Consider the following 27,782-nt stretch of genomic DNA (forward strand, 5'->3'; position numbering starts at 1 on the left):
ATTACACTAAATGTAAACGGATTAAACTCACCAATAAAAAGGCACAGAGTAGCAGAATGGATTAAAAAAGAAAATCCAACTGTATGCTGCCTACAGGAAACTCATCTAAGTAACAAGGATAAAAACAAATTCAAAGTGAAAGGCTGGAAAACAATACTCCAAGCAAATAACATCCAAAAAAAAGCAGGTGTAGCAATACTCATATCGGATAATGCTGACTACAAGACAGAAAAAGTACTCAGAGACAAAAATGGCCATTTCATAATGGCTAAGGGGACACTGAATCAAGAAGACATAACAATTCTTAATATATATGCACCAAACCAAGGAGCACCAAAATATATAAGACAGCTACTTATTGATCTTAAAACAAAAACTGACAAAAACACAATCATACTTGGAGACCTCAATACACCGCTGACGGCTGGCTCTACATCGGTCATCCAAACAGAAAATCAACAAAGACATAGTGGCCTTAAACAAAACACTAGAGCACCTGGATATGATAGACATCTACAGGACATTTCATCCCAAAGTGACTGAGTATACATTTTTCTCCAGTGTACATGGATCATTCTCAAGAATTGACCATATGTTGGGCCACAAAAACAACATCAGCAAATTCAGAAAAATTGAAGTTGTACCAAGCATATTTTCTGATCATAAAGCCTTGAAACTAGAATTCAACTGCAAAAAAGAGGGAAAAAATCCCACAAAAATGTGGAAACTAAACAACATACTTTTAAAAAATGAATGGGTCAAAGAAGAAATAAGTGCAGAGATCAAAAGATATATACAGACTAATGAAAATGACAATACGACATATCAGAATCTATGGGATGCAGCAAAAGCAGTAATAAGAGGGAAGTTCATATCACTTCAGGCATATATGAACAAACAAGAGAGAGCCCAAGTGAACCACTTAACTTCACACCTTAAGGAACTAGAAAAAGAAGAACAAAGACAACCCAAAACCAGCCGAAGAAAGGAGATAATAAAAATCAGAGCAGAAATAAATGAATTAGAGAACAGAAAAACTAGAGAAAAAATTAATAGAACAAGGAGCTGGTTCTTTGAAAAGATCAACAAAATTTACAAACCCTTGGCAAGACTTACCAAGGAAAAAAGAGAAAGAACTCATATAAACAAAATCCAAAATGAAAGAGGAGAAATCACCACGGACACCGTAGATATACAAAGAATTATTGTAGAATACTATGAAAAACTTTATGCCACTAAATTCAACAACCTAGAAGAAATGGATAAATTCCTAGAACAATACAATCTTCCTAGACTGAGTCAAGAAGAAGCAGAAAGCCTAAACAGACCTATCAGTAAAGAAGAAATAGAAAATACCATTAAAAACCTCCCCAAAAATAAAAGTCCAGGCCCTGACGGCTATACAAGCGAATTTTATCAAACATTCAAAGAAGACTTAGTTCCTATTCTACTCAAAGTCTTCCAAAAAATTGAAGAAGAAGCAATACTTCCAAACACATTTTATGAGGCCAACATAACCCTCATACCAAAACCAGGCAAGGATGGCACAAAAAAAGAAAACTACAGACCAATATCTCTAATGAATACAGATGCTAAAATACTAAAGAAAATACTAGCAAATCGAATACAACAACATATTAAAAAAATAATACATCATGATCAAGTGGGATTCATCCCAGAATCTCAAGGATGGTTCAACATACGTAAAACGGTTAACGTAATACACCATATCAACAAAACAAAGAACAAAAACCACATGATCTTATCAATAGACGCAGAAAAGGCTTTCGATAAAATACAACACAATTTTATGTTTAAGACTCTCAACAAAATGGGTATAGAAGGAAAATATCTCAACATGATAAAGGCCATATATGATAAACCATCAGCTAACATCATATTAAATGGCACTAAACTGAAGGCTTTCCCCCTTAAATCAGGATCAAGACAGGGTTGTCCACTCTCTCCACTCTTATTTAATGTGGTACTAGAAGTTCTAGCCAGAGCAATCAGACAAGACAAAGAAATAAAAGGCATCCATATCGGAAAAGAAGAAGTAAAGGTATCACTTTTTGCAGATGATATGATCCTATACATCGAAAACCCCAAAGAATCCACAAAAAGACTACTAGAAACAATAAGCCAATACAGTAAGGTCGCAGGATACAAAATTAACATACAGAAGTCAATAGCCTTTCTATATGCCAACAATGAAACAACTGAGAAGGAACTCAAAAGAATAATCCCCTTCACGATTGCAACAAAAAAAATAAAATACTTAGGAATAAACATAACAAAGAATGTAAAGGACTTATATAATGAAAACTATAAACCATTGTTAAGGGAAATTGAGAAAGATATAATGAGATGGAAGAATATACCTTGTTCTTGGCTAGGAAGAATAAATATAATCAAGATGGCTATATTACCCAAAGCAATATACAAATTTAATGCAATTCCCATCAAACTTCCAATGACGTTTTTTAAAGAAATAGAGCAAAAAATCATCAGATTTATATGGAACTATAAAAAACCCCGAATAGCCAAAGCAATCCTAAAGAAAAAGAATGAAGCTGGGGGCATTACAATACCTGACTTCAAACTATATTATAGGGCCACGACAATCAAAATAGCATGGTATTGGCAGAAAAATAGACAATCAGACCAATGGAACAGAATAGAAAGTCCAGAAATAAAACCACATATATATAGTCAAATAATTTTTGATAAAGGGGCAAACAACACACAATGGAGAAAAGAAAGCCTCTTCAATAAATGGTGCTGGGAAAACTGGAAAGCCACATGCAAAAGAATGAAACTGGACTACAGTCTCTCCCCCTGTACAAAAATTAACTCAAAATGGATCAAAGATCTAAACATAAGACCTGAAACAATTAAGTACATAGAAGAAGACATAGGTACTCAACTCATGGACCTGGGTTTTAAAGAGCATTTTATGAATTTGACTCCACAGGCAAGAGAAGTAAAGGCAAAAATTAATGAATGGGACTACATCAGACTAAGAAGTTTTTGCTCAGCAAGAGAAACTGATAACAAAATAAACAGAAAGCCAACTAAATGGGAAATGATCTTTTCAAACAACAGCTCAGATAAGGGCCTAATATCCAAAATATACAAAGAACTCATAAAACTCAACAACAAACAAACAAATAATCCAATAAAAAAATGGGAAGAGGATATGAATAGACACTTCTCCCAGGAAGAAATACAGATGGCCAACAGATATATGAAAAGATGCTCATCTTCTTTAGCTATTAGAGAAATGCAAATCAAAACGGCAATGAGATACCACCTCACACCTGTTCGATTAGCTGTTATTAGCAAGACAGGTAATAGCAAATGTTGGAGAGGCTGTGGAGAAAAAGGAACCCTCATCCACTGTTGGTGGGAATGTAAAGTAGTACAACCATTATGGAAGAAAGTATGGTGGTTCCTCAAAAAACTGAAAATAGAACTACCTTATGACCCAGCAATCCCTCTACTGGGTATATATCCCCAAAACTCAGAAACATTGATACGTAAAGACACATGCAGCCCCATGTTTATTGCAGCATTGTTCACAGTGGCCAGGACATGGAAACAACCAAAAAGCCCATCAATAGATGACTGGATAAAGAAGATGTGGCACATATACACTATGGAATACTACTCAGCCATAAGAAATGATGACATCGGAACATTTACAGCAAAATGGTGGGATCTTGATAACATGATACGAAGTGAAATAAGTAAATCAGAAAAAACCAGGAACTGTATTATTCCATACGTAGGTGGGACATAATAGTGAAACTAAGAGACATTGATAAGAGTGTGGTGGTTACGGGGGGGGGGGGAGGGGGGAATGGGAGAGGGAAAGGGGGTGGGGAGGGGCACAGAGAAAACAGGATGGAAGGTGACAGAGGACAATCTGACTTTGGGTGGTGGGTATGCAACATAATTGAACGACAAGATAACCTGGACTTGTTATCTTTGAATATATGTATCCTGATTTATTGATGTCACCCCATTAAAAAAATAAAATTATAAAAAAAAAAAAAAAAAAAAAATGACAACAGCCAACACAATAGCTGTCTGGTGTAAATAAACCAAAATCTTACCTTTTTTTTTTGTCAGACTGGCAAAAAATATACTTTATTTTTTGTGCTACAGAATGCTAGTCATTACCTACATTTGCCATGAGATGAAACATTTAAAACCACTGTTCTAGTTGATACAGGAGTGAGTACATAAACAAGGTATTTCAGATGATGACAAAACTCTGAAGGAAGTATTTAAGGTGACTAAATAAAATTACACCAATTGATGTGCGGACAGATTAGAAAAGATCTATTTGAGATAAAGGGATTAAGAAAGGTATCTTTTATGAAGATAAAATTTATATAAATATAGAATCTCACTGGATTCAAGTTAATAAATTTTAAAAAGTTCAAAGCTAAAAATTGCATAGAAGTATGATACATATGAATAAATATATTTTAAAAATGACTGAGAAATAAGATGTCATCAATGGAGAAAGGCAGATGAAGGACACAGGTGGTTCTAAATTCTATGTTTGTAACTTGCTATGAACTTTTAATTATTTCAAAATGAGAAGTTTTTAAAATGTGTAAGCTATTAGAATTTGTCTTCAATCTATAACTATATAATAAATATTACTCCAAAGACTTCATAATGGGCTCCAGTTAAAGAAAAAAGGTTGAGCACAAGTTTTTATCTTTGTTCTCCCCTGAAATCCCACTGCAATGGCCTGAAATGTGACCTCCAAATTTATATGTTGAAGCCCTAACTCCTAATGTAATAACATTTGGTGACGGAGCCTTTGGAAGGGAATCAGATTGAGAAGAGGTCATAGAGTTGGGGCCCTCAGGATGGGATTAATGCCCTTAAAAGAAGAGAGGTCAGAGCTCGCTCTCCTCCAGGTGAGGCCACATCAAGAAGGTGCCGTCTGCAAGCCAGGAAGACAGATCTCACCAGACACCAATCAGCTGACACTGTGATCTTAGCCTTTCAGCTTCCAGAACTGTAAAAAGAAATTTCTGTTGTGTAAGCCTATGGTATTTTGTTATGGCAGCTTGAGCAGACTAACAGGCCCACTAGAATGGTTATAAAAGGATTTTTATAAAGAAACATAAAACCCATAGGACAACAAGAATATGAAAGATGAAAGCAACAAAATTTTCGATGTTAAAATAGCACAGAAATTAATGGTAACTGATTTAGTAAATTCTAGTATCAACTTAAAGTGCAGAAAAATCAACTAATCTAAAATAGTACTAAGAGGCTGAGGAATTGGTGGCACTAGGTACCCTGGAAGCAAAAGTAATGTGAAGCTGTACACAGAAGGACTGGTGAAAGTACTTTTGAGAACAGCTGGATACCAGATCCCCACTACAAAGTAGGCACTAAACTGGAGGTTTATTCACTGCAAAGTCTAAGGGACAGTGTTTGGATTAGGGTGGAGGAAGGATGATGATACCACCCCAGGCAGAGCGGCGGGCTCAAGAAGATGAAGCAGAAACTCACACACTGAATGCTGAGGGTCCTCAGCCCTTTCCCCTACTTGGCTTCCAAAATGTTCAGGAGTCAAACATAGATGGTCTAGGTAAAGACTATATGTTCTTCTCTGTGTACATTGTCTAGCCAGGAAAAGATGGTCAACAAAATGGCTCAGCAACATTCCCCTGGGCTCATGCCCAGAGCTTCAAGCCCCACCCACAATTACAAAGCTACTCAGCAGCTTTCTATCCATTCTTACACAGGAACAGATGGCCAAGGATGAGATATGTGAGTACAATTTCCAACTTAAAATACAGAAACAAATCAACAAAAAAGGACAGGCTTAACGAAGACTATGTAGGGAGATAAAAATCTGAAAGAAAAAACAAAAACTCAGATAGCTAAAAGAAGAGAATCCATAAAAAAGACCCCCCCAAAAAAACATCTGAAATTAAAATTATGTCTTAAATTAAAATAACTCCATAGAAGGGATAAATGATAAAACTGAAGAGCTCTCTTTAGCAAGCAGTCAAAAAACAAAAGCAAACAAGAGACATAAAAAAATGAAAGATAGTCTTGGGGGTTCATCAGACTAGAAAGAGAAAATAGAGGGGAGGATATTATTATATAAACAATTCAAGAAACTTTCCCAAAATTAAAGGATATGAATTCCCAGATTAATAAAGGCCTAATGAGTACTCAGCATGATGGATAAATACTGGTCTACTCCAAGGTATATCACCATAAAATTTTAGAATAGGAAGACCAAAAGGAGGATCCTAAATGCTTCTATAGAAAAAAAAAGGGAACAGAAAAAGATCAAGTATCTTGGAAACTTCACATTACTCAATTGTAGTATGGGAATCTAGACTATGAAGAAGAAATAATTTTTAAATTCTGAGAAAAAATTATTTCCAACCAAACTACTGAAAGGAATGTAAATGTAATGCAAGCTGCAAGATTTTCCATTGTGACCCTGCGAGCTCCCCCGGCTGCCCAGAGAATGACCTTATAGATAAGGCCATGTACCAGAGGTGCTGCACCAAGCTCAACTGCCCACACACTGGTAGCTTCCATTCTTTAGTAGGGAGGCTGTACTTCCCTGGGCCCCAAAATGTTCTTCCGAGGACAAATAGCTAGCCTTCTCAAACAATTCCTACAAACATCCAACAAGTACTTAAAGTGCCAAGATCACAAGCAGTTTGTGTGTTTCTTCACTGATAAGACTGCATTCACACTTGTACTTTAGGAATGGAGGTGAGGAGAGATCTCCCAAGCATCCTTTTCTGTGAGATAATGAAGGTGGGTGGAGGACCTGTGCCTACTTGTTGACTCCCGGTTTTATGTTTCCCCTTTCTGAAATAAAGCCATGCTACATGACGTGATGGGATTGGTCCCAAGCCCTGCTACTCGGAAAGGTTGTCAGCCTGAAAGCATCACCTTCCCTAGTGAAGAGGAAGGAACTCATCTTTGTCAAGAATAGTCAAATTTTCACTCATGGGCTTTCTTTAAAAAGAAAAAAACGATAATCCCCCTGTATCCTTTCTTAGGAAGCTTCTGGAAAAGTTGCTTCACCAGTTAACTTGAGAGAAATGATAAGAGATTCAGGAAACAGAGGCTCTGTCTCAAAGTGGAAAGGCCTCCCAGATGACGTGAGTGGAGGGGTAAAGACGACAGCTGTGCCACTGGCCTCACTAGCACCCACCCCAGGTTACAGCCGGCCAGATTTCTGGAAGAGCTCTCTGCAGGAAGACGAAATGGACAGAATATCTGATATCTTCAATCAGATTGAAGGGAGAGTCAGAAAAACTGGGAAATAGGAGATGGGGGTGTAATAAAAATGTAGAAAACTAGTAAACACTAGGCAATTATTAAGTTTGATGGAGATGGGGGAGTTTTCAAGAAAAAAAAAGTAATCATAGCACACTATACGGCTCATTTTAGAACAGCATTTTCATAGCCACAATAGTGAATACTGATCTAATCAAAATTATGATAAAGCAATGTGAGAGGGGTACAGGAAGTATGTAATCTGTGGGGTAGTAATAGTAAGCTTAAGAGAATAAAAGTCTCATTCTTTTGTGAAAAGTCTGAAGATAGGGTCTAAATGTGAAAAATCAAGGCACACACTATAAACATTATTTAGAGACACAGAAGTACATATCAAAAAAGTTAAAAGTATTTATAATGATTGCCTCTCAGGGGAGAGACATGGGGATGAACTAGGATGATGGTAGGATGATGGGAGGGAGATGCTGTTTTTAAATTTATCTTTGACACTTAAAACTATGTGCCTAAATTAATTTTAATAAAAATTAAAAAACAGCCCTGGCTGGATGGCTCAGTTGGGTTAGAGCAGTGGTAGTCAACCTGGTCCCTACTGCCCAGTAGTGGGCATTCCAGCTTTCATGGTGGGCGGTAGCGGAGCAACCAAAGTATAAATAAAAAGACAGATTTAACTATAGTAACTTGTTTTATAAAGATTTATTCTTCCAAACTTAGCGAAAATCCAGCATAAAGTACTTGGTAAGTAATTATTATTATATGCTTTAACTTGCTGTAACTCTGCTTTTAAATTTTATAAAGTTACTTCCCTACTTTATAAATCACCATTACTGTGGAACCGGCGGGCAGTTAGAAAATTTTACTAACAGAGATACAAAAGTGGGCAGTAGGTATAAAAAGGTTGACTACCCCTGGGTTAGAGCATCATCCTGAAGCATAGAAGTTCCTGGTTCGACCCCCCGTCAGGGCACATACAAGAACAGACTGATGTTCTTGTCTCTCTCTCTTTCTCCCTTCCTTGCTCTGTGAAGTCAATAAAATAAAATTTAAAAATAAAAAAACAAATTAAAAAAAGATTTTATAACAAAGGCATTAATATTACTTTTAAACAAATAATAATTTGATGGGCTGTAAAGATTACCAATTTTTTCCCAAAAAGACAATAAAATCAGAAATAATCAATTTCTCAGTCAAATGCTTCAATAAGAAAGCTATCATTAAAACAACCATCAAAAAATTAAAAAAACACCCACAGTAATAAAATTAAGATAAAATCCCTCATATTTCTAATTTAGAAAATGACTAATGGTAATTAAAATCAAGAAAGCTTATTTTAATCTTGAGTAAAATGAAAGATACTTTATAAAGTTTAAAATTACTTATGAAAAAGAAACAGTATAGAGGCAGCATGTATAAAAGGCCTACTGTATATAAAGCACTGTGGTAGAGTCGTTAGGTTATATAAAAACCCCTAAACAGTTTATAGTCTAACACAAAAATAAAGACACATACCCAAATTCCACTCAAGGAGTTGGAAAACAAAAAAAGTTTTTTCCTTTAAAGAAAATGAGTAACAGTCTATTAAAAAGGTGTGACTTAATCCAAGCTGGGAAGATTTAGCCATTGAGATAGAAGAAGATTCTCCTTACTGGGTAAAGCATCATAAGAAAATAGAAATAAGAGTAGACATGTTTGGGACTCCAAGAACTTGGTTCAAATGAAATACAGAAAATAAGAAATGAAAAAGTGTAGGCTAAAACAATACTTCTGACCACATTCTGGGTTTGTCTTAAACGTCACGTTAAGAATTTAAGTTCTGCTCAGAAGAAAACAGTATTATTGAAAGGGTTAGGGAGAGGGTGTAAGAGGTCCGAGGGAAGTAGCATCGATAGAACTACTCTACTTAAAATTAGAAGATGTTGAAAACAAGAGGAGAGTGTGACTGTGAGAATATGAATGAGATGACAGTTGAAATCCATGTGCCTAGAAATCAGGTCATTTTTCTATTTAATTTTAATAGCTGATTTACCGAATTGCCCTTCTAACAAATCAGGTTTTGCCAGTTTCTGAGATAATACCTGTAGACTTGTTTGATGCTCTCCTTCGAATTTCTGTCACCATCAGTCGTGAGACTTGTGTTGTGAACTGCAGAAGATCAGAAAATTTTTCTGTCATTGTATTTGGTGGAGCATTTCCAAAAACCTGCGGATGAGAAAAAACTATTTTAATGAAACTTTGTCAACCTTTTACTTTTATTCTGTGCATTACAAAGTGTGGTATTACTTGAAAATCAAGTTTCAAAAAGTATGCTTAATAAATCACATCTAGCCACATTTCCTTAAGCATATTTGTTGAATGAACAATTAAATACATGAAACCTAAAAGCCAAAGACTAGTTATCTATTGGTAAAGCATTGGACTGATACACAGAGGACTCAGGTTCAAAACCCCGAGATCACCGGCTTGAGTGAAGGCTCACCAGCTTGATCAAGGGGTCGCTGGCTTGAGCATGGGATCACAGACATAACCCCATAGTCTATGGCTTGAGCCCAAAGGTCGCTAGTTAAAAGCCCAAGGTCTCTGGCTTGAGCAAGGGGTCACTGGCTCTGCTGTAGCCCCCCCCCCCGCCCTCGTCAAAGCACATATGAGAAAGCAATCACTGAACAACCAAAAAGCTGCAATGAAAAATTGATGCTTCTCATCTCTCTCCCTTCCTGTCTGTCCCTATCTGTCTCTGTCAAAAAAGAAAAAGAAAAAAAAAAAATTTGAATCAAAAGAAAATATGTTTCTCTGAAGAAATCTAAATTAAGACTTTAGAGAAAAGTGATAATAAAGTTTTTTGATGGTATACAGATAACATCAGATGGTGGAAAGCAGATTTACCTACTGTTGCTAAGTTCTTGGCTGAACATAAGATTCACTAACCTTATCTTTTTTTTCTTTTTAAATTTATTGTGTTTACATAGATTCAAGTGTCCCATCGAATATATTTCCCTCTCCCCCCACCCCCATGTAACCCTTGATATCCCCTTTGCCCCCTCCCCCCAACATCCTCCCCCGTTCCCTCCAGGATTTACTGTCCTGCTCTCTTTGTCTCTGTGTTATCTTTATTATATGCGGCTTAAGTGTCTGTTTGTCGCCGATAGCTTATTGGTTGCTTGCGTAACTGTACTAGCCAATGGGGTGAAGTTGCCACGGCTGAACGCAAATTGAGCAGGTCAGGGGGAAGGTGAACATTTGTTTGCATTGGCAATCATCTGCTTTTGAAACAATTTAAGGCTGAACGCAAATTGAGCGTGTCAGGGGGAAGGTGAACATTTGTTTGCATTGGCAATCATCTGTTTTACATAAAAACTTCATCTTAACGTAATTTCTTTTAAGAATGCCTCCTAGAAAATACAGCACTGAAGAGGAGAGAAAAGGAGTTAAAGCTGCACAAAAACGGCTTTCTCGACAAAAAGAAACCACTGAGCAGAGAAAGACAAGGCTTGCTTCAGTCACAGAGCAAATGCGTCTTTCTCGGCAAAATGAGACTGATGAGCATAGAGAAACAAGGCTTGCCTCAGATGCAAGACAAAAAAGCCTGTCTCGACAAAATGAGTCCCTTGAACAAAGGCAGGAGAGAAATGCAAAAAAACAACAGAGTAATGCTGACCGAAACGCAAAAAGGATTAAAACAGTTTCAAACGGAGAAACTTTAATTTTTGAGCATTCCTCTGGTGACATGAATATTAAATGTGAACAGTGTCAGTCCTTAAACTTCAAGTTAGAAACTAATCGATTTGACCGTGGCAAGAAAGGATTTTCTCAATGTTGTAAGTACGGAAACATTGTAGTTCCACTAATTGAGAATTATCCACGTAGACAATTTCCTATAAAACTTGCCTTTGCTATGACCATCAATAAGTCTCAGGGCCAAACGCTTAAGCGTGTTGGCATTTTTTTTACCTGAGCCTGTATTTGGACACGGTCAACTTTATGTTGCCTGTTCAAGAGTTCATGAAAGAACGGACATAAAATTAAAAATAATTGATGGTCCTCTGCAAGGCGAGCTTAAAAATGATGGAAAGATCTACACAAGAAATGTTGTGTACAAAGAGATCTTTGACATGTGAATTAACATTTTATTATTTAAATCACCTTTATTTATTGAGCTAGCAGTGGCTCTTAAGAAATGTACCACCAGTAGTTTCCTTCATTGCACTCTAGTTTAAGCAATTTAGCAAGTAGAAGGGGGAAACCCTGTGGGGCACTAAGCAAAGGGGCGTCCTCGCCGCCTGCCCTGGGTAATTCAGTTTGAATTAGCAGACACCTTTGCACAAATCATTTTAATTACAATTTATAATATCTAGAACAGCGGTCATTTCGTATGACCGCCGGGCTTTCTAGTGTATTCATAATTTCACTAATCCCTTTCCCCTCTCTGATCCCATCCTCACTTCCCTTTTACCTCTGACCACTTTCCCTCTGGTCCCTTTGATCCCTCCTCTGCCTCTATTCCATTCTTCAGTTCACATGGTTCATTAAATTCCTCATATGATGGGGTCGTGATATTTGTCTTTCTCTGCCTGGCTTATTTCATTTAGTTTAATAATCTCCAGGTCCATCCATGCCATTGCAAAGGGTAAATTTCTTCCTTTTTCATGGCCGTGTAGTATTCCATTGTGTATATGTACCACAGCTTTTTATCCATTTATCCACTGACAGACACTTGGGCTGTTTCCAGATCTTGGCTATTATAAACAATGCTGCAATAAACATAGGGGTGCATGTCTTCTTTTGAATCAGTGATTTGGTATTCTTAGGATATATTCCTAAAAGTGGAATAGCTGGGTCAAACACAGATCCATTTTTAATTTTTTGATGAAACTCCATACTGTTTTCCACAGTGTATAAGTCTGCATTCTCACCAGCAGTGCAGGAGGGTTCCCTTTTCTCCACACCCTCGCCAGCACTTATTGTATGTTGATTTGTTTATGAGCACCATTCTGTCAGCTGTGAGGTTTTAATTTGTATATCTCTGATAATTACTGATATTGAACATTTTTTCATATGCTTCTTGGCCATCTGTATGTCCTCTTTGGAGAAGTGTCTATTCAGTTCATTTACCCATTTTTTATTGGTTTGTTTACCTTGCTAGTGTTGAGTTTTACAAGTTCTTTATAAATTTTGGTTATTAATCTAACCACAGCAGTAACCAAAACAAGGCTGTTCAGAAAAAGACTAGAATGAAAGCGTCATGACTTCTTCATCTCAAATGTCCAAAGCTTCCCAGCTTAGGTTAAGTCACACCTTTTTGAAGGACTGTTTCTTGTTTCCCTTATTCAAAGAAAAAAGTATCGCTTCTGAACTACATACTTTTTCTTAACTCCATGAGTGGTATTTAGGTCATAAAATATACTTTTTAAAAAAAATTCAATGACAGGAGGGGAGGCAGAGAGACAGGCTCCCACATGCCCCCCAACTGAGATCCACCCGGCAAGCCCACTAATGGGTGATGCTCCTCCATTGCTCAGCAACCAAGCTCTTCTTAGTGCTGAGGTGAGGTCATGGAGCCATCCTCAGCACCTGAGGCCAACTCACTCCAATGCTCCAATTGAGCCATGGCTGCAGGAGGGGAAGAGAGAGAGAAGCGAGAGGGGGAGGGGTGGAGAAGCAGCTGGGCACCTCCCTGGTGTGCCCTGACCAGGAATAGAACCTGGAACACCCACATGCCGGGCCTACGCTCTACCGCTGAGCCAACCAGCCAGGGCCTAGAATAAATAATTCTTAAAGATAAACCAGGACAGGTTCAGTAAAGAGTAAGAAAATGAAACCTGGATGGACTATCTTAAGAAAAGAAATGATATTGTAATGGCTATATAACTAGACATAACCCCCAAAATATTATTTCAACAAATATTCTTTATAACTAAAAGGAAATTATGGCTCCTAAAACTATTAGAATAGCTATCTATTACAGTATGAATTGCACAGTTTTGTGTTCTTACCAGTTCATACGTGACAACAAAGGGAAGAAACCTATCTCACTCATCTTGAATTCCCTGCTAAGCTAGCACCCTGCCTTTCATAGGGATGACCCTGAATATGGCTATTCATTTATATGCTGCCCACTCCACAATCAAAGAGAATGTTAAGTAGCATTTGAAGGAAACAAGCTATATAACATGAGACTTAAGTAAGAAAGTATACAAAAACAAGCAAATGAATGACCAACTCTAGAAAATGGACTAAAAAATCATTAAATAAAAATCTAAGACTAAAAGATTTCCCATGGTTTAGTCACAAATTTGGTTTCAACATACAAAAGAGAAAAGCCAGTTCATTATATGGTTCACAATGTCCTTAGGAAAGAAAAATACACTTTTAAACAAGTACTTCTATTCTTTATACTATAACGTATTTTTTCTCCCAAGGAGCCTAATAAAAGGATATAACTTATAATGTAATATCCTTGTAATAGAAACATTTCTTACATTCTTACAATAGACACTGTGTTTCTTATAACCTCCCTAAAATTGAACTGAAAGTAAAAAAATAAAATCCATAAAAATTCAATTCTGCAGGGTAAATTTTGTCTAGGTATATAAGTAGTCTGTTCACTAACTTGACACAAGAGTAACTGTAAATTACCTCAAAGAACAAATAAACAGTAATTTTCAAGAACTCAATAATTGTTTTTCTTCTAATATTGTATTTTATAAATGTATGTTTACAGTTAACCTGTGTGCTTCCTGTTAAATAAGACCTACATTCTCTAACAAATTGCAGACACATTAGAAATTGAGAAGCCAAATAATGACACATGCTTAAATAGCCTCCACTCAGAGATGAGTAACTGTTTAATCAAGGTGTTTATAAAACAACTCTATACTTTTCTTAAACAATTTTAGGCCTTTCATCAAACTGATTTAGATATAAAGTAGATAAACATTTCTATTACCAAGAATATATTGATATATACTATATTTTATTCCTAAGAATTAAGAGCTATTTTATTCCTAATCATTATTAAGACAACTTCATAAAGTAAATGAATCATGTCTTACGGATATAAGGATATGGTTATTTAAGTAGTCTTCATGCTGGGTGAATAATATGCTGTTAAAAATACAACTAACTGTTATCTGACCAGGCCATGGCATGGTAGATAGAGCATCGGACTGGGATGCAGAGGACCCAGGTTCAAGACCCTGAGGTCGCCAGCTTGAGCGCAGGCTTATCTGGCTTGAGCAAAAAGCTCACCAGCTTGGACCCAAAGCTCCTGGCAAGGGGTTGCTCGGTCTGCTGAAGGCCCGTGGTCAAGGTACATATGAGAAAACAATCAATGAACAACTAAAGTGTCGTCACAAAAAACTGATGATTGATGCTTCTCATCTCTCTCCGTTCCTGTCTGTCTGTCCCTATCTATCCCTCTCTCTGACTCTCTCTCTGTCCCTGTAAAAACAAACAAACAAAAAAACAACTAATTGTTCACAAAAATCCTGATCCTTACTGATTTATTTTCATCAAAAAAAAAAATTTTTTTTAAAGATAAGTCTTATTTGAATTGATTAACCTCAATCAATATTATGGGAAGAAAACAAATAACTATGTCCTATTTCAGGGGTCGGGAACTTTTTTGGCTGAGAGAGCCATGAACGCCGCATATTTTAAAATGTAATTCTGTAAGACCCATATAACAACCCATGTACGTTTTGCATTATCCAATAAAAATTTGGTGTTGTCCCGGAGGACAGCTGTGATTGGCTCCAGCCACCCGCAATCATGAACATGAGCAGTAGGAAATGAATGGATTGTAATACATGAGAATGTTCTATATTTTAAACATTATTTTTTTTATTAAAGATTTGTCTGCATGCCAGATGTAGCCATCAAAAGAGCCGCATCTGGCTCACGAGCCATAGGTTCCCAACCCCTGTCCTATTTGCTAATCTGAAGTGACATAAAAAATTTTTAGTCTAGTGATCCAACACTACTGATTGATTTGTTCTATCATTTATTCAATTATAAATATATTTTTTAGATTTTATGTATTCATTTTCATTGGAGAGAGAGAGACAAAGAAGAAAGAGAGAGAGAGAACAGGGAAAGGAGGAGGAAGCATCAACTCTCCTATGTGCCTTGACCACAGAAGCCCAGAGTTTCGAACAGGCAACCTCAGTATTCCAGGTCAACACTTTATCCACTGCACCACCACAGGTCAGGCTCAATCATAAATATTTATCAACCCCATAAATATGGCAGGCAGCATTTGGAGTCATGAATATAAAGGTAAATAAAGAATTGTGAATACTAAGGCAAATAAAACAAAAACAATCATTCAAGGAGTTTCCATTTTTGAATAGGAAATAAACATTAAACAAGTTAACTTAAAAATGGAAAAGATGTTCGATAGGGGTGTGTTATAAAGGAAGTAAACAGGGTAACTGAAAGGGAATGCCTGGATGGGAGACGGTTATCAGAAAGGTCTCTCTGAGGAGACACTGATGGGAAGTGTGATACTGATTGATGAGAAAGAGTCACAACTCAAAGAGCCAAGGAGAGGCAGTGAAAAGAGCTGTGCTAAAACCTCAAAGGGGACCTGAAATTACGGTGGTTGAGGAAACAGAAGGCACCTGGTGATGCCGGACTGTTTGGAATGAGAGGGCAAATAATACAAGAGCAGGCAGGGGAGGTACAGAGACTAAAACATAATGCTGGCATTTTAGGTTATAGTAAATAGATACGGTAGCAAAGGAAAGAGATTTTTTGTGTGACTTCCTTCAGAATTAAGTCTAAAAACATTATAGGTATGTTTCACCACCTTCCACAAATACTGATAGTTCTTAAAAGTACACAATGCTTCAATCATGCACTGAAATGTGTGCCTCGGAGGACGGAGCTGGGAGTCGGCAGGCTCCCAGGGAGTACTGGTCAAATTTTTGTGGTTCTTAGTTTCTTCATCTGTCAAGGGAGGGAGTTGAGCAAGAGATTGGTAGGTAATATCTTCAATTCAGAAAAAATAATTCCACAAGAAATATGAGACATTCATAACTGAGATGAGAATAAGAATAGCATGCCTTCTAGCAATATGCAGTAAAATAATTAGCATATAATGACCATTTACTGTGTGCCTAGCAGTATTTAAATACTTGACATGTAATGTCATTTAAATCTCAAAATCTTACACAGTATCCCCTTTCACATATTAAAAAAAATGTAAGGATTAGATAAGTTAACAACTTAGGCCAGGAGGTGGTGGAGCCAGAGTTTTAAACTAGGTCCGTCTTATGCTCTTAATCACTCAGTACTGTGTTGTCTGCATTAAACTTCACATGAACCTATCACTATAACTCTGCACTGTTCACCTGAAGATGAGAATAGCATGGTCTGACTTGTTTTGAAGAGTCATTTTTAATACACATCTAAATAAATTCAGAAAACTTCCTGGAACCTCCAATAAACATTTCTGGCATACTCGGGCAGAACAAATTAATGGTGTTATGTAATGGCATGCATAAAGTAGAGGCTCAATATGTGTTTATTGCAGAATGAAGCTATTCAATACAAATGTATCAAATATGACTAATAAAAGGAGGTTGGAATTTTGCCTATTTTCTAAAATGGTATCTTTTGTTTCCTAAATACTGTATATGCCATATCTAAAATTAAGTTACATAGTACGACCACCATTAGTTCTTAAATAATTGCAAAAACAGATTTTTTAAAATAACAATGAAGATATAATTCTGTTCTTTTACCTTGTAACTGACCTAAGCTTTCTTATCAGTTAATATAAACAGTTAAGACAGCATTTATCTTATACTCTTCCTGCCCCTCAGCAGGACCACCAACTTAGGGAACAGAAATGGAGCCCGCTTCCCTCAGTTCCCTCTCCCTTCCCAGCCGCCGGCCTCAGGACAGCATGCTCTCCCATCAGCTCTGGGGTGGACTGCGACTGTGCAGTTCTTCCAGCGACTGGGCAGGAAAGATAACTACGACAGGGGTCAATTTAGTCCTTTGTTGCACAGACCTATTCTCCAATATCCACTGTACTGGCATTATGTAATAAGTATTAAAGCTGTATATATGTAAATAGTTCATTCACCTTCTGACTCCTGCTCTGCCTTTCACTTGGTCCTAAACTTGAGTATCTTTCCTCTAAAGCTAACAATTTAAAAAGTAAAGGTCACTTGTAAGGAACAAAAAAAGACACTGTTTTCAGCTTATGTACTTCTCAAATATAAATTACAGGTAAATTAGCCCTGCCGTTTGGCTCAGTGGTAGAACGTCGGCCTGGCGTGCAGGAGTCCCGGGTTTGATACCCGGCCAGGGCACACAGGAGAAGTGCCCATCTGCTTCTCCACCCCTCTCCCTCCCCTTCCTCTCTGTCTCTCTCTTCCCCTCCCGTAGCCGGGGCTCCACTGGAGCAAAGTTGGCCCAGGTGCTGGGGATGGCTCCATGGCCTCTGCCTTGGGTGCTAGAATGGCTCTGGTCGCAACAGAGCAACGCCCCGGAGGGGCAGAGCATCGCCCCCTGGTGGGCAGAGCGTCGCCCCTGGTGGGCGTGCCAGGTGGATCCCGGTCGGGCACATGCGGGAGTCTGTCTGACTGCCTCCCCATTTCCAACTTCAGAAAAATACAAAACAAACAAACAAAAAATTACAGGTAAATTTAAAAACTAGGGGAGTTTCTAAAAGAAGATCTAGTTACCAAAGATTATATTTTAAAATACAAAATAAAGTAAAATAATGTCTAACAAGGTAATTACCAATGGCAGTTAATTTTTAGGTGAATAAAATGCTATTCTTATAAAATAAATTTAAACCAAGTATTTCGTCTGTAAGCCTTTGTTCTTGGGATTAAAGGTTAATTATTTTTAGGAATGCTGGATAAAAATTATTCCGCTAGTCTCAGACTCTGCAATAACCTTCCATTTGAGAGAACAGTGAGAGGAAGCAGCAGCAGTCCCCACGCAGGACTGTGATGAAGACCACAGGAGGCAGCTGTGGAAACTGCATGAGACCTGGCTCGGGAAAAGGACTCAACACATGTCACTTCTCAAACTGTGTCTTTTAAAGGCAAAAATCACATGCTGAAATACCACTACTGAGCACACTTTAACAATAATTCCGGAGATAGATGCCCATGTAATATAATTTTCTTTTGCTATTTGACATGAATCAAACAGTCTCCAAAGTGAACAGTACAATTTCTTTTCAGCACTCATGTTTAAGAGCTCTAGAACCAAAAGGAGTTATTAATTTATCAAAGCTATTTCTTACTAGTAGAGAATGTTCATGTATAAATGGTCAAACATTAAAAAAGGATGGCTAATATATTTCAAAAGTTAGTGGACATGACAGCTTATTTAAGGACACTATTAGGTTAATGATAATCCAATGAATATAATACATATATTATATATTTTTAACTGGTCCCAGTAGTACAAAAATAACTTCCTGTGTTTTTATTAGTTACGTATGACCAAATCTTTATGGTATTTAAATCACTCATTATATTAGAGATGTAAGGCAATGCAGATATATGTGCTTTTAATCAGCCAATTAAAAACTTTTGACTGGAAAGAACTGTCGTAAGAAAAATATATACTTATGACAACTTAGAACACAAGAAAACTAAGTCAGTTTAACCAAGAGAGGATAATCATTAAAGCATTTCAAATCTACTCTTTAAAAAACATATATCTGTACAGTTATTCTATCTTAATACTCACTTGAATTGACTGTAGAAGCCTAATTGATGAAATACATGGGATACGTGTATGTAGGATACTACTTACTAATTTATGTTACTAGATAAAACAACAATTGTCCTAACCGTTCTACACATTATGACCTTTGTAAATGTTTGTAAGTCTGAGAGAAGGGAATTACCTCACACTACTTAGTAGCCAACATTACATAAACAAAACAAAACCAAAAAAAAAAGCCTTCCCAAAACTAGTTCCAACAAAAATTAATGACTACTGACCTCAACGAGGTATGAAAAAATGGTTTGTCCATAATCAGTTTTTCCTCCCATTTTCAAAATAGCTATTTTAAATCTTTTCCTACCTCTGCTCATGTTCCCACTACCCATCTCTTCCCTCCATCCTTCTCAGTCTCTTCATAGATTAAAAAATAAACATCTTCTAAATATATTCATGTTTCCATCCTCTCTTCCTGTTCTTCCCTGCCTAACCCCACAGGTGATATGTGAACTACTCTCTTACTATGCTCCTCTCTTCTACTCCTGCCCTTCTGCCTTACCAGTCTGGCAAAACCTCAGTCCCAATAAATAATGGATCTCTCTGCCTTCTCTAACTTCTACACACAGGCTGCTGAGCACCTGGCAAGAGAAAAACTACACACCTTCATGGAAACAGTACAAATTCATTACCTCCAGCTTTCACTGGGCCCTCAATACTTTCCCCCCCACTCTCGATACTCCTTTACTGTTCCTTTTCCACGATCTCTCTCATTCCCTTTCATTACTATTCCAAGCCATCATAATTTCCTTAAGTCCCTTACTCACTCTACTTCCTCAAGACTCTTAACAGAACTCTTAACAGACCACATCTTCTATTGACAACTACAGGAAACTGAGGTCATTAAGCAAGCCCTTTTCAACTTCCCACTACCTTAACTACAAACCCATATTAACACCCAACAAAATCTGTGTGCTTTCCCACAGGGAGAGCTGTCTTTTTGACTGGAGGTCAACCACCCATCTGTAAATTGACTCCACACTCTCCTTCCTCAATCAATTTCAATCTCTGCTGGTTTCTTCTCTTCATGAGCATGCCTTTATCTTTCTCACCTTTAAAAACAAAGCAAAACACAGAAACATACAAGCAAACTCCCTTTTATTGCAAAATCACCGCCACCAACCTCTTTTGTTCTCTTTTCTTTCAAATTCCTACAAGCCAAGAATAAAATCTCTCCTCTCATCTCCCATTAACTCATTGCTTTCTGGCTCCATCATTCTAGTAACTTACAAACTGGAAAATCTCAAGAACAGTCCTCAGGCCTCATATTACTGAGTCTCTCTACTGTACATCACAGCATGGACTGCTCTCCTCCTTGCAACTTTTATCTCAAGTTCTGTAACCACCCTCTACTGATTCTTTCTGTGCCACCACTGACCAGCTCCTGTTCTGTACCTTTTATGGGTTTCCCTTCTTTCACTAAACATTCATATTCTCCATGGTTCATCCTTCGCCTACTGCTCTTCTCACTTGGCAGTAAGAACCATAAGTAATCTTCTGTCCCCTTCCAGGGTTTCAACGACCTCATCTTTGCCAATGAGTCCCAAAAATATGTGTCCAGCCAGATCCCTTCTAACTGCCTACTAAATACCTCAACCTGGGAAGCTCACAAATCATTCAGACACAATGCTCCAAATGAAATCTATCCCCTAAGCCTTTCTTTTTCATCTAATGGGAAAACACCACTGAATTTCTCAGAAACCCCAGAGAAAGCCCTGCCTGGCCCCTTCTACTGTCTTATTCTATTGCTTACAATACTTTGTTGGCTCTGCATTGCCTCCAAGAAAAGTATTAGTTTTTAATCAAAAGTATTAGCTCACAATATGCCTCCTATCAACCTCAACAGTCTTATTTTTGCCCCTCCCTGACATAAAATCAACTTCTTGAACTACTTATAGATACTGGAATATATTAAAATGTGTATTGCCTTTTACTTGGACTCATGCATTAACTTCTTACATTAATTGCCTTCTAGGTAAATTTAGTCCAGACATTCCAATCTCACTAATGTTTATCTTTTAAAGCTCAAGAATCACATCACATTCTTAAGGGAGACTTCTGTTCCCTGACACCCACCCACTTTCAGACAGCTCTCTGCTCAGGGGTGCCATATTATCCTCCTGAGTCTCGAATACCACATCTTTGTTGTTGTATTATCTGTTTCTGGGCTTATCTCTTCTCCAACAGATTTACATGTTTATACTTCTCTTTATATTTCAGCTTTACAAGATTATGTTACTTTTTTTTAACTTTATTCAGTTTTTTTAGAGAGAGACACAGAGAGAGAGAGAGAGAGAGAGAGAGAGAGAGAAGGGAGAGAGAGAGAAGGGAGAGGAGCAGCAAGCATCAACTCCCATATGTGCCTTGGCCGGGCAAGCCCAGGGTTTCAAACCGGCGACCTCAGCATTCCCAGGTCGACACTTTATCCACTGCGTCACCACAGGTCAGGCGATTACATTACTTTTATTGCAGAAACTCCGATGTATAATACTGTGTATAGCACAAATTTGACAAAAGTAAGTACGAATGTACAGACAATTATTACCACAGAGCTGAAAACCACACTAATATAAAAGAAAATAATATATACAAAGAAAAAAGTAATTTGGGAAAAATAAGAATGCAAGAAATTTAAGAAATTTAGAAAATTTTTAATATTTTCAAAGGGATGAGGGGATTCTACACAATTTTAAAAGAATAAAAGAAAGGAATCAAGGAAATATACTTCTCACAAATATTAGGGAATATTTTATTGCTTCATATTCATTTTTGAAACATCCTCTAATTTTTGTGAGTAGTATAAAATACAACATAAGGTTAATTTAGAAGAGTTAACATCCGATTTACAGAGTTCCAGAAAAAGGAACATATAAAAGGGAAGATTAACAAAGAAATATATCAAAATATACTGCTCACAAAAATTAGGGGATATTTTACCACTTCATGTTCATTTTGAAATATCCTCTAATTTTTGTGAGTAATATATTTCCCCAGGATTGAAGTGTACAAGTTTTCAGATTAAAAAGATCATCATGATGCCTCAATAAAACTTCAAAATAAGGAGAAAAAGGAAAGCCCAGAAAATTTCAGGTAGAAACACTAACAGACACAGAGAATAAACAATATAGAGATCAAGTGAGACAAGAGAGAGAGATGAGTTGCAGATGAGGGTAAAGAGAAAGGCATAATTGGGGGGAAGGAGAGAGTCAAGGAAGGGGGAAAGAGAAGAGAAAGAAAAGGGTAGAGAGAGAGAGACAATGAGAGAAACAGGAACTGAGATAAAAGAGAGAATTGGCGGGGAGAGGGAGAGACATAGATGGTGGGGGGAGCAAAAGATAAATGTGGGCAGAACAATGAAGGCACAGAGAGAGACAGGTAGAAAAGGGATAAAGAGAGACTGAACCAGGAAGGTAAAGAGAAACAGATAGGAGGAGAAGGCAAGAGAGGGAAAAATTGAGAGACAGAAGGGGGGGGGGGGAGAGAAACAGACATACAGAGAAAACAGAAATGTAAACAGTTACAGGATGAAGTCTTGAGGAGACGAGTTCTTCAAGAATGGAAAAATATTGATCGTGGTCTACTATAAGGTCTATCTGTACATACTCTCTATACCATGGTCAGTCAAGTGTAAACACTGAATATTATTTAAATAAGTTGTATGCCATACGTAAAGGAAAAGACGGTAGCCCATATTACTGAGTGTATGTATGCATGTACAGTAGGGATGGAGAACAAAAAAAAGCTAATTTTTACACTTCTCAGTAGGAAGCCATTTAAGCTGAACAATCAAGAAACAAGTAGTAAAAGTATGTTATTTAGAAGCTGAAAGAGCTAAAAGTGGCAGCAGCAACTAGCAGTATAGAGCGGTAGGGCACCTATTAGGCTGTGGAACTACTTGACTTCAAACTATGTAGTTGTACAGCTTTGCTAAAACTTATTTAAAAACTTCCCACCAAGACTGCTACATGTAACCAACCTGATAAAATACAATAAAACATTTACTCTACTGGGACTCTCTCGGGCTATAACTCTCCTCTTACTCATTTTTTTTTTTTAATTTACTTATTTTAGTGAGGGGAGAGGGGGAGGGAGGAGAGGGAAAGAAGTTGGAGGAGCAGGAAGCATCAACTCCCATATGTGCCCTGACCAGGCAAACCCAGGGTTTTGAACCAGCAACCTCAGCATTCCAGGTTGATGCTTTATCCACTGCGCCTCCACAGGTCAGACTATCTTCTTTCAACCTCTGATACAAAACCTGACAATGAACAAAGAAAATGTGCACAAAGCACTCGGGCAATTGCACCATTTCCTGCAATAAACCATCACTTCAAAAATTAATGGAAATAACAAATCATAATTTATAATATATCCCTCCTCCCAAACTCAACCATTAGAAAAGCCTTTTACAAAATGCTTACGGTCTTTCTTTCATCTGTTAGCACTAAGTAGAGTTCATTTTGACCAGGTCTCACATCAGATCACACTACTTTATAGCAAACTGGAAGGAAGACATGAAACCCCCAAACTTCTTAAAAACTAACTCATTCCATCATTTTTCCTACCTGTGACTTATTACAACCCTAAGGTTCTGACAGTGCCTCCCAGTCCTGGAAGGCTGTGCTTGGCAACCCGGACTTACCCTGTTAAACACTGGCAGCATCATGTACAGCTTCTCTTCTTGCTCCTTCTGAGTCATGTGCCGAGGAGGGTGGCACAGCTCAGTGAAGAGACGGCGGAGGTGCATCAGGCCTAAGGCGTTGTCTTGTGGGCTGCACTCCTCCTGCCTCGGCCGCCCCATAATCCTCTTCACCATGTTCATCTTGGTGGGTTGGTGATAAACACTTCTAATCCTGTGGAAAGATGTTCACCCAGAAACAGTCAAAATGTCATTATCTTGATCAGGTCAAGTAAGCATGAAGAGCCAATAAAAAGCCCGAAAAATAGAAAATTCTGACTAAAACATTAAGAAAAAGAAGAAAGGCAAAGCTAATTTCAATACATCTTACTAAATGATAAATTATAATCATGGCACTCACCATCCTACCAGCTCTGACAAAATTTGCATAAAATGTAAACCTTTAAATGTAAAACACTAACTGGACAAGTAATAAATGTGTGCAACTAAGTTAGTCATATCAAGTTCAACAAATAAAGGAATCACAAAGCTTACTATTAATATGTTGCTTACTAGCTAAGCACAAGTAAAAAAATGAAAGAACAGAAAGTTCACCCTCACCTCAAAACATCCAAAATAAATTGCCCCCAAAAATACCCATGGAATTTTCTACTTTATTTTTTCTAGATGAAGGATTACATTTTGGTACCTGCTAGAAACTTTACTTTCTCCTGTAGTTTGAAAATGAGCAAATTAAATAAAATGATGTCCCAATATACCCTACAAATCTTAAGACAACAGTGAAAATTATATAACTGAAGACCACTTTTTCAAACTGTAGTTTGAAACTCTTAGTTAGGCCATGTTAATTCAGTTAGTAGGTCTTGATGAGTATTTTAAAAATGAAATAAAAGATATTAGAATACATATAGTAAAGGTAATTATTATTTCATGAAACTTATTTTAGGTAAGGGGGTATTTGTGTGTACTGCATCATAAAGTAAAATGCATCCCTGGCTGGAGCTGCAGTTAAGAAATAAACAAACCACTGGCTTAGAAGACACACCAGAATCAATAACAATAAGCTTTCAGAAAGCATCATCAGCCCTTTTCACTGCCACTAACTATGCCAGCAATTAGCTAATTTCAGACACAAAAACAGGATATCTTACAAAAGAAATCAGGAAGGCTGAGAGAACATTATGGATATACAGAATCTGGAAAAAAGGCAATTTGCTTTTTAATCTGTAGAAAAGCAGGAAAAAAACTGAAGATTAATTTGTAATTTTGCTATATAACTTCATGAGCCAATATGCCATTTCTTTAAAAAGTGAAAGACTACTACAAGACTAGAGCTTTATTACTAAATATCTGTCCACTGATTTTTTTAAACTATAAGAACTAGCATCTTAAACATGAGTCTGCAAGAATTTTGAGTGAGTTCCCTATTTGACTATGGGTATGTGCTTATGCACTGGGGCTGGGCTGCAAGAGGAGGCCGTGATATGACTCATGGCAGGTGAGGAGCAGAAAGACACACTGCTTAGAGCTCTGCCAATGGCTTGTCTGTGTTGAGCGACTGCTGTGCAAAGAGCACTTGATACACTCTGGGGTCCAATCGCAGGGAAGAAGGCTTAGGCTCACAGGCAGAGGGCCAAGGGGAACCTCACAGCTACCAATGACAAAACGTAGTCCAGTTCAAAGCTGTTCTTGGAAAATAGGCAAGTCTTCTAAACACAAATAAAAATATTTCAAAAAAATATATTCAAATAGTCTACCATATACTGGTATGTACAGTCGTAAAAATTCCCAGAACAAAAAGACAATTTGAAGTGAATTACATGTTTGTAAACTAGCTAACATTGTAGATTATGCAAAGCTCTGCTTTTTCCTTAGTGTATAGCCATTGTTCAGAATGTGTGGGTAGCAATTCATGATCTTCCAATACATCAAAATGTTTTTCTAAGGGATCCCCAGCTTTCAAAGGGCTCTATGTCATTAAAAAAATTTAAAAAGTCAAGCATCACTCTACATTTAGAGAACTTCAAAGCTCTTTCAGACCATCTCCTTTGCTGTTTATTCCAATTTATGCAAGTGGGCCAAATATAAGATTAATTCTACATTTAAGTGAGGCCCCAGACAAGAAAAACTGGTTCAAAATTTCACAATGGATGGAATTGTATGAGAATCCAGACCTTTTCTTTCTGGTCAAGTACCCTTCCGCATATTTTACGTGCTTATTTTAAATTACTGAATTCTGAGAAACTGTGATCTTAGTATTATTTATTATTTAGCACCATGTAGCAATTAGAATGCAAAAAAAATCTTTTTGATTTTTCAGAGAATACATTAAATAATCAGCTTTCATCCCAGGAAAACACACATGATCAAATATTGATAAACATGAACTACAATAGATGTAATCAAGCTATTGTACCATTATTATTTAATACTTATCAGATATATAAGGACAGATATCAATCAGTTAAATTATAGGTATTTCCAAATTACTCAGATAATCTCAGTGACAGAAAAAATTCCCCCTTTTCTTCTAATGTACCAAGAAACACTTAAGCATATCAGCTTCTGGAACCATTGCTTTGTCTTCAATGTTTATATTTAAAGTATATTTAGGCCTGATCAGGCAGTGGCACAGTGGGTTGAACATCGCACTAGCACACAGAGGACCCAGTTTCAAAACCCTGAGGTTGCCGGCTTGAACACAGGCTCACCAGCTTGAGCGTGGGATCATAAGAGACATGACCCCATGGTCACTTGAGGTCAAAAGTTGCTGGCCTGAAGCCCAAGGTCACTGGCTTGAGCAAGGGGTCACTCGATCTGCTGAAGCCCCCCAGTCAAGGCACATATGAGAAAGCAATCAATGAACAACACTAAGGTGCCGCTACAAAGAATTGATACTTCCCATCTTTCTCCCTTCCTGTCTGTCTGCCCCTCTCTCTCTTCCTGTCTTTGTCAAAATAAAAATAAATAAGTCAATGAAGTATATTCAGACCAAGAACTACCATGTTTTTAATACTCTTTGGGAGTGAAAGACCAGAAAAAAATAGGCACTTTCAGTCAAAGCAATACAAACATACCCACACAAGATAAGATAAGGCAGGTGAAAGGCTATTAACCCCCTTGAACCTTGGGTCTCTCTCACCTTCAAAATCTTTTTTCACAGCCTTTGTGCAATGCGTACATAAAATAACATTATTTCTTATAAAATGCCAAGCACATTAGTTGCATTCAATAATTTTTAAATTTATTCCTTCAAACTTGATCACAAAATATTTCATCCTTTTCACTTACAATTTTAATTAATATTTAAGTTTAAAAAAAGAAACAGTGTAAAAACCCTTATAATACTGTTTTAGAGACTTAACAAAATAATAAAAATTTAAGGGGAAATTTATTTCTTGTTGAATGCTCAATAAGGTTTCAAAAGTAATATCTACTGCTCACAGAAGTTAGAGGATATTTTATAGCTTCAAATTCATTTTGAAATACCCCTAATTTTTGTGAGCAGTATAGAAGAGATAAGCAAAATATAATAATGAGGACAAATAGAATGATTATTTTGGGGGTAATGTTATTAGGTGGTTTTCAAAATATTTATAAAGATTATTGTGTATAAGAACTCTATTTTGTTTCACAAAAAAAAAGTGTTTGTACTGCCATCTGGGGGTTATTTAAATAGTAATGAGATAATTACTACTGCAATGAGGCCAGGCAGTATCTTACTGTAATCTCTTGTGTTAATGCTTGAAAATGCCAGACACTAACTAAGCCCACCCAAAATCCTTTAAACAGTTTACCATTATTTAAATTATAGAAGGGTATAAAACAAGTAAATAAACTGCCTAAATTTAAAAAACATATTTGTCAAATAACTATGCCTTTGAGTAGCTCAGCTAAAAACTTAATTTTCTAAGTAACTCAATTCCATGAAAAAAATAAATAAATAGCTTGCTTACATGACTAAGGAAAGTCTTATAATTTCATCAAAGAATTATAAGTAAATGTTCAGGTTTTCTATTTCTTCTTAAACTTTCTGGGGCGGAGAGATCCTATTTTTCTTATACTCTCAAGAATAAAGGCAAAACTCTTTATA

At 37.0% G+C, this 27,782-nt stretch overlaps 1 protein-coding gene across 7 annotated transcripts in view; it reads right to left on the bottom strand.

Annotated features, from left to right (window-relative positions):
- The window catches only part of WDFY3 (WD repeat and FYVE domain containing 3), a 286,019-nt gene that overhangs the window by 172,322 nt on the left and 85,915 nt on the right, over nt 1–27,782 (bottom strand). For all 7 annotated transcript variants that reach the window (XM_066385911.1, XM_066385917.1, XM_066385914.1 and 4 more), the window contains 2 exons: nt 23,693–23,903; nt 9,381–9,504 (listed from right to left, as the gene is read on the bottom strand). In XM_066385911.1, coding sequence (XP_066242008.1) covers nt 9,381–9,504; nt 23,693–23,872 — 304 coding nt within the window. In that variant the 5' untranslated portion in view covers nt 23,873–23,903. The remainder of the gene's footprint in view (nt 1–9,380; nt 9,505–23,692; nt 23,904–27,782) is intronic.

This window comes from Saccopteryx leptura, chromosome 5 (assembly GCF_036850995.1).
Source record: "Saccopteryx leptura isolate mSacLep1 chromosome 5, mSacLep1_pri_phased_curated, whole genome shotgun sequence".
NCBI lineage: Eukaryota > Metazoa > Chordata > Mammalia > Chiroptera > Emballonuridae > Saccopteryx > Saccopteryx leptura.